The 12,752-nt window shown below is 38.6% G+C and overlaps 1 protein-coding gene across 1 annotated transcript in view; it reads right to left on the bottom strand.

The window, feature by feature from the left end:
• Positions 1–12,752, bottom strand: part of LOC140139024 (protein bark beetle-like) — a 34,292-nt gene that overhangs the window by 17,242 nt on the left and 4,298 nt on the right. Inside the window, exons 3-5 of the mRNA XM_072160806.1 lie at positions 5,285–7,891; positions 3,729–4,577; positions 2,699–2,793 (exon numbers count right to left, since the gene is read on the bottom strand). Of these exons, the coding sequence (XP_072016907.1) occupies positions 2,699–2,793; positions 3,729–4,577; positions 5,285–7,891 (3,551 nt within the window). The remainder of the gene's footprint in view (positions 1–2,698; positions 2,794–3,728; positions 4,578–5,284; positions 7,892–12,752) is intronic.

The raw sequence follows: 12,752 nt of genomic DNA, 5'->3' as shown, positions 1-12,752 counted from the left end.
AGGTGGATACATGGGTGTTATGGGGGTTAGATGGTGTTATAGTGGGTTCAGGGGTATCATGGTTGGTGAACGGGTGTCATGTTGGGTTACAGAAGTGTTACGGTGGCGAGCAGGTAGGGTGTGTTAAGGATGGATGGGGTGATCATGGGCATAGCTATTCTTCTTCGAGGTGCCATCTATTTGCACTTCTTCCGGTGCCCAAATCAATATTTTAAAATCCTAGCATTTGTACAACGTTCACTCCACACAATGCGTTCGGATTACTTTTGTAAGAAACGCATAAAATAAGCGAAGTTAAAAGCTCTCGGGCTTTTACTTCATATCATTTTGGACGTTTCATAGAGTAAAACTAAAAATTCTACTGAATTTTAGAATCAGCAGGATATTGTATCTATCCGTTCCAACCATCCCTCAGCCAATGCCAGCAAAACCAAGACCATGATAATATCAACAAAAAAGGAACCTTACCCACAGATGTAGCTCTATATGAATCAACAGCCCATTGAAAGAGTTAGCTCTGTTAAATTCCTAGGCATTTGGATCAGTAACGATCTTTCTTGGAAAGTCCATGTTGATAGCATTTGCAAGAAAGCTCGTAGAACAATAGGCTTCCTTCACAGATCTTTCCACACGGCTGTTTGATGTACAGACTTGACATTTAATATGGAATATTTTTCGAAAAATGTCCAAGACTGGTCTTGACGGAGTCTGCATAGACCACACGGGCTAAATATTAATTGGGGTGTGTCGGGAGATGGTGTTAAATAATTCTTTGATAGAGAATGTGCTTTCCATATGTTTACACTATGGTGCTCATAATGTAGCGAATGTGCCTAAAATGGCGGATTTAGGGAGGCTGAATTTGAGCATTGTGGGGGACACAATTTCGGACTTAATGCAACATGGTTCTGTTATTATCAAATTTATAGGGGTTTGAGGTGATATTTCTTCAACTTCGTCAGCAACTGGCATTCATCACAGCTGAAATACACTTACAAGGTACCAAGTTCTTTTAACAGGGGAGGAGGTTAAAAATGGGGCTCTTAAAAGCTGTAGTACTCAGAAAGTTTGAATGGCCCCCTGGGGTCAAATATTATAAACTCATGGTACAAAAACAACTGTGCGGATTCCTGGTTGTCCAATGAACTCACACTGTTTCTTTGTGTACAGTAAGTTTATAACATTTGAAACCAGGGGACCATTTACACTTTCTGAGTGCTTACCACTGTTAAGAGCCATATTTTTAAAAGCTCCTCCCACTTTCAAAACTGGTAGATCACAGGTGCATTTCAGTTCTGACGAACACTTTTGGTATTTAGGTTCAGTAAAATCACCTCAAACCTCAATACATTTGATAATATCAGAATAATCTTGCTCAAATTAAGAAATTTTTCCCCCACAGAAATCAAATCCAGTCTCCTTATATCCGCCATTTTAGGCTAAGTCACTACATTATGAGCGCCATAATGTAAACTAATAGAAAGCACATTTTCTGTCAAACAATTATTTTACACCATCTCCCGACACACCCCAATTAATATTTAGCCCGTGCCGTTTATGCAGACCTCTACCAGACCAGTATTGGACTTTTGCGAAAAAGTATTCCATATTAAATGTCAAGTCTGTATATAGAATTGGCTTCATTATTAACTAAATGCAAACTATAGATGGCGCTATTTATCTTAAATCATATTTCTTCATTTGCAAGGGTTAGGTGATTAATACCGCCATTAAAACAGCTGGAATAGGTGAAACAAGCAACAAGGAAATTTTACGTATAAAAATATTTTATCAAACAATAAAAGGAATTATTTGTATTAAAAGCTTGAAAGGGTAATTTCTAGTAACTAAATAGTGCCACCAATGTTGTCATTAATAGATACATTTTATATCCGAAAAAGCTTTAAGAAAATACTATAAAAGTTATAATTTTGTAAAAGAGGTGAAATTAAAGTTGAGAACGCCTAAAATGTGGTTATACATGATGTTTTGTTTAAAAAACTAATAAATGAGACCATACCGTGTCCACAATGCCCCACTCCATATCCGCCGTTCTCTATATCTGGATCTTGTTCGTCCAACCCTTGAATATGGCTCAATCACATACCACCCTTTAAACCAGACGCTCACAAACCGGTTAGAATCCACCAGCGCTTTGCCTTCCGTGTGATCTTGCAGGAATGGAAGCTTTCCCATGAGGATCTACTTTCAAAAGTAGACCTCCCCTCCTCTCCAAACGTCGCGATCTGGCCACACTCTGCCACTTGTACAAAATCCTTCACAAGCTATGCTCTTCGCCAAACCCATTTAAACTGCACCCGCGCCCTGGCCTTCGCAATCTCAACAGCTGCGCCCTTGTTATTCCGTTTTCCCGTCTCTCCTTGTCTCAAAAATCTTTTTTCCCATATGCACCTACCCTATGGAAGTGCCTTCCTGACACTGTAGTCTAATCTCCGTCCCTGGCTGCCTTCAAATCTGCCATTAATGACCAGGTGTGCTAGCCATCTCCTTCTCCACCTCATTTGTTTTGTCTTGATTTTTTTTTTCATCCATTTTTGTCTGTCCCTTTTATTTTGTGTTTGGTGTAATTAGGCCACCCTTTAATTTAGTGCATAGGCACTATTGGGTTCTCGCCTGGTCTCTGACCGAATTGTTATAAATAAATAAAAATAAATAAATATATTACATGTAGACTCACCTTGCACAATTCTCCTGCTTCCTTCCAATGAACTGAACCACCTCTATATCCATAGCATGCATTGCCAACTTGTTGATATCCTGTTGGACACTGGACTATTAAAGAATTAATTACACTAATGAATTTTTTTTAAATAACCCAAATTCTCAAGGCTGCATAGACTTCATATGATGACTATATTGAAATTTAAACAATTATTTGTTGTTGAAACTGCAATGTGTTTTTAATTTCCATTATCAGTCCGGTCCGGCTGCCTGCCCAGGAAGCATTGCAGGACCAGGTAGCATGTTGCCTGCGCAGGCAACACAGGCTGTGGCAACTCTTCCGAATTCGGCGGACTAAGCCCTGTTACTTATTGTACATTCATTGATAACCTTTTAGATTTTACCTACTTTTTTACTCTAAAACAAGAAATAACAGTTTATTAAAAGATGCTCTATTTGAAATAGAGCATTGCATTGTGGGATACCATGTTGCCTGCGCAGACAACATGCTGCCTGGCCCGGTAGTTTTTCCTGAGGCAGTCGGACCGGATTTATTATAAACAGCACGTGCGGATCGAGATTTTTGAAGGGGGACCGGCCATGAAACATTTTCGAGTTACTCTTTTCCTAATTGCCCATTCTATGGGAGTTCCATGACGACTTTGATGGTGTGTGTGAATTTGGGTGTATGTAGTGATGTTAACAGTGAACTGTCGACACTCTTCATGAACTGCGGACACACGCACACCAACCTAGGACATCCTCGGTTAGGCCTCCCAGGGTTAGGCCTATATAAAATTTCCATATGAAACCATATAAAAAGGGTGTCTCAAAGTCGATTATGGGCGTAATACCTATCCATTGTCTCTTTTGTCTCTTTTACAATATTAAACAGGTATAAAAACGTGTGTGTTGTAATTGTGACGTAAATTAACAGTGGAGAAGGCATACAACTAATGTCATCGGTTCAGGGTGAACAATAAGTGGGATGTGTGTTGTAGGGGAGGTTTTATAAACGTCTTAATAATCAAAATGTAGGAACTTACTGCTTCGAATGTCATTCGGTGGACTCAACAAAAATGGTTCGTATACAACGTCAGCAAATCCAATCACCTGACGGGAATCACGGAGTCTATCTTCAATTTGATTCGATGACGTTGTTCCCCACCAGTTACTTGTTGCATTCAAAATATCTTGTCCGGTTTCCGAAGTTCCTCCTGATATAGCGTTTATCTCATAATCATTGGCTGGATTTTGTATCACATTGTGGTAGAATTGAAGACCAGACGATATCAGTTCAATGGTGTACATTTCATTGTTTTCTTGCGCTATATTGAAGATGATTACATTGTTCTTGCATTCTTGTGCCATCAACGCTAGATTATTTTGATTCAAGTAAATGATTCTACCAGCGCGATTGTCAAAGATTGTATTATAACACAAGTCGCTGTACACGTCATTAACATCTATGATGTTGCTGCTGTCTTGTAGGGTGTTTTCTGTTATCAAATTTCCTTGAATTTTCACGTAATGCAAAGCAGAAGAGTCGTCACTTTTTATTATCACAATCATACTATTTCCACGGATATTTCTCGCAAATTCGTTGTTTAAAACGTATACTGTACTCCGCACGTCATTATGTGATGTATCAAAATGTATACGTATGCCACCTAACATAACATTATTCTTTATTAGGCAGTTTTCAATGTTCAATTCAGCATTTTGTAGGTTCATTGACAACGCGGATGTCGGACTTGCTGTTGAGTTTGTGTTATTAATAAACTGACATCTTTCTATACGAATAAGTTGTTTGTTTAGGAAGGTATCTCTGTACACCATACCAGCATTTTTGTTGAAGGAGAAGTTACAATCCACGAAGACATGTTGAACAATTTCTGTTATGTGAGAAATTATAAATGATAATTCAGGTATATTATTATCATATTCAGTATAATATTTTGGATTTTTAATGTTTGTAAAAAACGACATTCTTGCAGCTTGATTACTTGGAAGAGTGTTCTAGGAGTTAATATTTGTAGAGTCCCACATTCCCCGAGATTTCTAATACTGCAGTCAAATAGGAATCTTATCAATTAGTGAGTTCTTATCGGGTTCTTGCAAGTTTTTGTCAGGAGTAGATCTGACTTCTTCTGGACAAAGTTCCTAAGAATAAGACATGTAGACCGTCACTGAAGACTGCCCCTTGTCTATAATTGTTTAAATTTAGTTATTAACATTGCAAACAATTTATATGATCTCTTTATGTATAGCTGATCATGTGTTACATGATAGCAACTGGTATAGGGACATATTGTGTGATGTTCACTTTGCATTTAGTTTCTGATAAGTGAGGGTAATTCGGCCCTTACGAAACAGATTTGTAAAACAATAATGTAGTAACACCAAGTTTCCAGGATTTTGCTTCTATCCTGCTTCCTATTTATAGGTTGAGCACTTTTCCACTGGATGGTTTTAAATCTTCTTGGATTATAATTACATATTACTATATAAGAGCATTCAGAAAAGGTTTCTACTTGCATTATAAGGGTAAAATATACTTTGTCAACTCTTTAATAACATGTTGCAAACATGTTCTACTTACCATTGGCATCAATGGTCCAAGCTCTTATCAAATAACCGTCGCCAAGGGCATCGTTGTTGTAATTGGAAGACGAATCAGTAGAGACTAGCAAACTTGCTCCAGAATTTAATGAAATAATGTGCACATACCCTGGGTCAGTAGAACAACTTAGTTGTCCTAAAATGCTGTCAGGGTCATAGACATTCACAGTAGCAAAGCAATCATCGGAGTTGTACTGACTTGGTCCGAAACGAATAATCTGAAGCACCAGTGTTTCGTTCCTAACCGGTTTTATGATAACTTCGCATTCTCTGTTTCTACTCTGGTAAATCATTTCACTATAGTCATCTACTGTGATGATGTCATTATCATTTTCTGAACACATTGGAATCATACCAAACACACTATCAGGGATTTCTTTTGATTGTGTATCAGTCGTCAAGCCAGTAAGATAATTGTCAACGAGAGACACGTTATGCAATGTAACTGGAACGTGGTCTGTATTTTGCAACACGATTCCAACAACACACCTTGTAACTTTTATATTATGTAATGTAACTGCCGATTTGGGACTATCTATTACCATGCCGTTTGCCACGACGTCTACAATGCGTAAATGATCTATAAGGGGGTCAGCAACACGACGAACAAGTAATCCAGGGGAGGTAGCATTGTGCAAGAATCCAGCTCCGACGATGTCCACATACTGCAATATCAGTGGGCTTTGTCGACTATTTTCCGTGCCGAATATTCTGATCCCACCCCAATGATTTTTAGGTATACAGCTCAATACAGTATCAAAGTCATGGAAATAACTACCACAATTACTGCACTCAGTCAAGGTGAACACTTCACAGTCGGAGAGTTTCTTTTCATCTCCTAAACACCTTACACTGACAAACCAGATAGTATCAGGAGGTGATCCTTGAATCGGAAAGTGTGGTGTCCTTGTGTAGTCGTCATATCCTCCAAAACCCATTTGTCGACAAGCTACATCGTTAGCTGCACGATTCCAATGGTAATAGTAAATAGAGCCCCATCTTTCATCAGAATACAATTCCAGTCTACCTTGCCAAGGATTTCTGTGTCCAGTAAGTCTGACGTAGGTACTTGTATTACGTAGACTTATGTTCTGGGCTGGATGAAATTTTATCCTCTCTTGCTTTCTTCCAATCGCTTGCATATTACCGAAAACCAAAAGTCCTATATTTGGTTCAAATTTGAGTTCAGTTCCTGCTTCAATGGTAAGCGTGATATTTTCCGGTACTGTCATATCTGACTGAATATGATATGGTCCCTCAGCTGATGTCAGCACTAAATCTTCGAGAACGCGACCACCAAGATTAAGATATGATCTGGTTTCGTTGTGTTCTGCGCCCGCGGTAACATTGATGCCGTCGCAAAGGGAATAAGGATAATACGAAATACTAGGCCTGTCGTTCCAATCGTTCTGATCAAATATCTTTGATGCAATCTCGCTACTATCAGTTGTATTCCAGCAATTGAATTTGGCATGAACAGCCTCATCAACCTCGAAATACGTATACGAACCAAGACACAATTCATATTGAAATTCATGGTTGTTGAGTAAGTTATCATGTATAATTGAGCCGTGGACATGTGTTTTAATGGCGCATAGCAAATCATCGTCATCCCACCGGGTTGATGGTTTGTTTTCGGTCAAGATGTTTTTGCTGACTAAATGCTCAAACGTTCCAGTTATTACCGAATTGAGTGGATAGTATTCATAAACGTCTATTACAAATCTTCCAGTATTGTTACTGAAGACATTATTGATGATCTGGCAGTGTGGAAGAATGTTCGGAATTCGGAGGACGACATTATCGTTGGAATCGAATAAATTGTCATTTACAACAAGTGCCGTTCTCTGAGATGCGTATTCCATATTGAGAACAATTCCAGTGTGTCTGGTAAATGTATTTCCGATCAAATTTAGCGATGAGTCATTAGAGGATGTTAGATAAGAGCCAGTTATTGTTGTGATGGCATTTCCATTTTCAAAGAAAGTGCAGTTTTTAATCATGGATAACGATGAAGAATCAAATGTTCCCAACTCAATGCAATTTCTATTTTCAAAAAAAGCACAGTTTTCTATAAGTATATCTTGGTACACATCGGTATTGAAGCGTGCGTCGATGTCTACTGCGACATTGTAACTTTCAAATGTGCAATTTCGTATAGCCAAATTTGACGTTTCGGCATTGCTAACATCATTATAAAACCTATGAAATGCTGAAGATCCACTTCTAAACTTGACATTTTCAATAAGTGTATGAACGAGGTAGTAACTTCTAATACCATACTTTACATCGATGAAAACGCTTTCCGTGAGATGGAAATTCTGTATATAGTAAAGCCATAGTCCGTAGTTAGTATCAGTTATATTTATGAACTCTAACGCGACACTGCGACATTCTGCAGCGATTTTTATTGCCGTACCTGCATTACATAGTGTGGCATTTGATATCAGAATCTTGCTTGCGACTTTGGGACGTAAATTTATTCCGAAGCCATATCGTCTGTTAGTTACTTTACGGGAATAACTAGTATTGCTGATTACAAGGGTTTTAGCTGTATTCGACTGAGACTTAAACGCTCGTCTGGTTCCTGTAAAACAACATGATAGCAACAAGATACAGATATTTACATAAGCTGCACAAGATACACTATAAATTCAAACAAGGATTAATTTTACTCTAAGCTACTTTGCTAAGGAGTATTTTACCACTAGACTAGCAATAATTGTTCCCATTATCAGTTTCTGCTCTGCTACCCTGCGTATTAAAAACCTCATGCATATTATATTATCGAAACAATCATGATCCCAGCAAACACAAAAATTATCTTAAAACGTTTATTTAAAACGTTTTATTAACATTTAAATGTTTTTATATCATTTATATAACCTGACATTTAAAACTTTTCTGTAAAACGTTGTGTATTTGCTGGGAGTATGTTAGTGATCATTCCACCTTGATTTCGAGTTCATTATAGCAAATCAGATATCGAGGCCAATTTTAACAATATTCAGCTCTTGGTGATTACTAAAATCAGATAGCATATCGCAGCCGCGATGTATGTTAAGCATTGTTTTATCGGGTAGCAGTTTCGCGGAGGATGCATGTGTCCATTTATAAATTAATAACCGATCACCTTCAAAATCGACAGAAAATGGTTACTTTAGGTGGATTTATTTGGATATATATTTTGAATATCTTACGACTGTGATGTGTGTTTCAAGGTTTTCAATTTCTAAGGGTATTTTTGTGGAAAATAGAGACTAACGACTAATGGATGTCTAAAGATTTTTGGATAAAAATAAATCTAAGGATTGTCTTTAGCTAACTCCAAATTTTTAAAGATTTTAAATTTGTTGTACTTAATTTCGCATTCGGCCAAAAAAAAGACAAAAAAAATTGACTTGAGCTATAGTAAAAATAAAAGTAATGTGATTTGAAGGAGACCCATGACTAATGGTGTTTTTCTGTTTCATGTTAAAGATTAGTAGGGAAAACAACAACTACCCATTGGCAAACACATCCCCGTATACCTAATGTAAGGACCCCGGAGATTTAATTAGTCATCAAGGTTAACTTGTATAATTTTTGATATTGATTTATTGTTGATAAAGATATCATTTAAGGTTACACAGAATTTGGATGGTTCTAGGTTCAAATTGGCTGTTACGCAGCCACCTAAACCATTTTTTTTCTCAGAAAATAAACATCGTAGGCCTAAAAATCATAGGTCATCTCGAAGCTAACATTCTAAGCATTATTATTAATTATTATTTATTAATCTAGCTCATACACAAATGTACTTTGAAAGTGTTTCAATTTTGTTCACGTATCATGAGCATGAAGATTTTTGTGACAGAGGCCATAATTTATTGACACAAGCCCCGATTTCTCTCTCGATTTGCCTGCAGATTATAAACAGGTTAATATAATAATGTTCCTATCAATTTAAAACACAGCTTGTGTGAATTTCATTTTATAAGCTTATGCATTGACAGAATTTGAGTGAAATCTGGTACCACTTTATTGTCATTTTGCAACAATAATATTCGTTTTGTGTCTGATGTTATCGCCAGAATTCTTAGCTACATTATTTCTATGATACCTTCTTAACTCACACGTGGTATGCTAATTTTACTAGGATTCGCCAAAAATGAAATATCTGTGTGTTTTGTCACATCAATGCTGTCATTTTCACGGATTTCAAGACTCGGGTTACGGCCATGACAAGTCATACACGTGAACAAAATCATTTGTATTAGCTTTATCTTTCAATCTGTTGATTGCACAATGGGCATGGTAATTAATGATTAGTGTGACATTGCAGCCAACAATTAAATACTTACATGATTTCAGCATAATGGTGAAAATTTTACAATTTTGTATTATTTCCTCGAGATGTTTCTCCGGCACACACGTTTCATAAATACGATAAATATAAGAGGTCACGACCTCGGGTGACACTAACGGCATGGCCAAGACTAACTCGACCCAATACCAATTTGCACCACTATGACAAACAACTGTTTCCAATTTCTATGCCGTTTTCTTCCGCCTCCACTTCTTTCTCCTGCACCCTCTCTTCTTAGTGGCGTAGCGTAGGTCACCATATTGGGGGGGCACCGAACATGATGGGGAGGGGCGGCACTGGGTCTGGTTGGGGATTTGGGGCAGAAGCCATTTTTCTACAATTTTCCTATAGGATTTTCTAAATTTTCAGATTGATTGGGGGCATGTTACCCTGTGCCCCTATGACGCTACGCCACAGATCAGTGGCATAGTATGGTTCATCACATGGGGGGGGCACCGACCATGATTGGGGCGCACCGGGGTCTGATTGGGGAGGGGCACGAGCCGTTTTTCGACAATTTTCCTACGGGAATTTTTAAGACAGATCGATTGGGGAATATGCCCCTATGACTATACACCACTGGAGAGCTCCCTTTCTCTAAAATAAATCTATAGCCTATACAATAAAGGAAATTAGATAAATAGGCCTACGTAAAGCAATAAGTATATTTTTTTATATTAAAGAAGAACAAAATATATCATAGAAGAAATACAATAGCAAAAGAGCATGAAAATTATTGCAAAACTTCAATGAATTGGCCTAGGCCTAATAGTAAATAGGGAGTTTCATGAATACATTGGCGCGGGGTAGGAGAATAATGTAGGCCCGTATGTGTAAAAAATCAAGCCCCCTCCGCCTCCTGTAAAAGATCAAATGATAACTTTACTCCCCTATAGGCCTACACTGCTGTTGGCCATTGCACGGATCCCAAAATGGGGGGAGAAAGGAGCGGTAAAGGGTCCAGTTTGGCCGTGGAGTTTGGAGGGTCGGAGGAGCCCGTAAAAAGGCCCTTTCGGGTTTTTTCGGACTCACTTTTATAGGCCTCCCGGATAGGCCTAAGGTCTCTGTTACGTTCGGCTTTGCTTTTAACGGCCCGGGTCCATAAGGTGGGCCTACCTTTTATATTTTTTACGAATTTCCCTCTCATTCACATGATTGGTCGAGTGCCGAGCATAAAACAATCGTGCCTCGGGATGTACGATCATGGGGTATGGGAAAGGAAGTAACTTCACTTTTTAATGATGTTATTGTAGGCCTACTATTTTGTTTTTGTTAGGGGCCTATTATTTTTGTGTGAAATAAGAATCATTTTCTTTCAACTTTATAAAAAGTCGGCGTCAATAAAACGGGCAATAAAATTGCAACCCCACCCCCCCCCCTTTTTTTTGGGCATTTTATGACCCCCAACCACCACCGATACACCTTACCCCCTAAGCAGACTAAAATTGTATTGAAATCAGTATTTTTGAATAAAATACTGACACCCGGGTAAACAAACTATATATCTGTGGTCATCAGATATGACTGCCTACATTTTGGTCATCAAAAATTTTACCAAATTGGCAAATACGGTAGGTATTTTTGGCAACCCCAAAAGAGCTGTCGGCCAAGGGTTTCGGGCCCGCTAAGGGACTAAGCTCCGGTGGGGGTCGAGGGGGCGAAGCCCCCCGGGAGCTATATGGTTTCTGCAGATTTAGCACCAAAAGGACATTTCAGAGGGTAAAAATAACATTTCAAAGCTCCTGGCTTGTTTTACACTTTTAATAAAAAGTGCTTCCTTCTTCCATAAAACATGCTTCAAAGCTTTGAGTTTCCTATATACTTTTGTACATGAGACATTCTTTAAAGTTTTGTTTTTGCCTAATACTATGGCCTACATGGCTGAAATTGATATATGTGATGCGCAATATAAAAGCTATGATTCATCAAATTTTGACCCCCCTCTTGGGTATGTGGGAGGAGGCCCACATGGGGGTACTAATGTGCATGAAGAATACATTGTATGATAAGAAGATTTTGTAAAATTCGGTATGTTCAACATACAGAGTGATGTCACTACAAATTGGGACTAAACTCAGAGATGTCACAGGCTGACCCCAAAAAATCCTGAACTTGCGAAGCGAAGCGAGCGTAGCGAGCGGAGCTCTCGCCCAACACGGGCGGGGTCCGGGGCCTGCTTAAGGGCCCCCGGTGGGGGTCAAGGGGGTGAAGCCCCCTGAAGCCAGATGGGTTCTGCCCATTTAGCACCACAGGAAAGGCCATTTCAGAGGGTAAAAAGATTTAAAAGAACATTTCAAAGCTCCTGGCTTTGTTCTACACTTTTAATAAAAGTGCTTCTTTCTGCCAGAAAACATGCTTTAAAGTTTTGAGTTTCTTATACTTTTATGCACAAGAGACACTCTTAAAAAATGTTTTTGGCTTTATTACATGACCAATATGGCTGATGCTGATATATGTGAAGCAAACAACAAAGGCAATAATTAATCATTTTTTTGTGCTTGGCATCCACTGCCTAAACCACCCCACCCCACCCCCACCAACCGGCACCCCATCATGGGCCTTGACGATCAGTGTGCTTTTAGTTAAAATTTCAGGACAACAAACATTTGAGCAGATTTAGCACCCCAAAAGAGACCATTTTTGACATAAAACCTGTTTTAGACTTTTTTTTTTTTTTTTTGCTTCCTTCCCCCTAAAAAAGTGGTTTTAAATTTGCAGTTTCCTATACTTTTGTACATAAGGGACATTCTTCAAAGTTCTTTTGTTGCCTAATAACATGGCCTACATGACTGAACTTGATATATATAATGGGCAATATAAAAACAATGATTCATTAAATTTTGACCCCCCCTTCGGGTATGTGGGAGGGGGCCATGTGGGGGGAAGTACTAATGTGCATGAAGAATACATTGTGTGATCAGAATAATTTGTAAAATTTGGTATGTTAAACATACAGAGTGATGTCACTACAAATTGGGACTAAAATAGTAGGCCTACCCCAAGGGAAATACATAGGCCTACACACCCCACACACCCCCAACCAACCTCCCCACCCCCACCCCAAGTCCACACCGACAGCCACATAAAGCCAAAGGATACC

This window comes from Amphiura filiformis, chromosome 18 (assembly GCF_039555335.1).
Source record: "Amphiura filiformis chromosome 18, Afil_fr2py, whole genome shotgun sequence".
Classification (NCBI taxonomy): Eukaryota; Metazoa; Echinodermata; class Ophiuroidea; order Amphilepidida; family Amphiuridae; genus Amphiura; species Amphiura filiformis.
The sequence above is the reverse complement of the archived record's forward strand: the minus strand, read 5'-3'. Positions and strand labels throughout refer to the sequence as shown.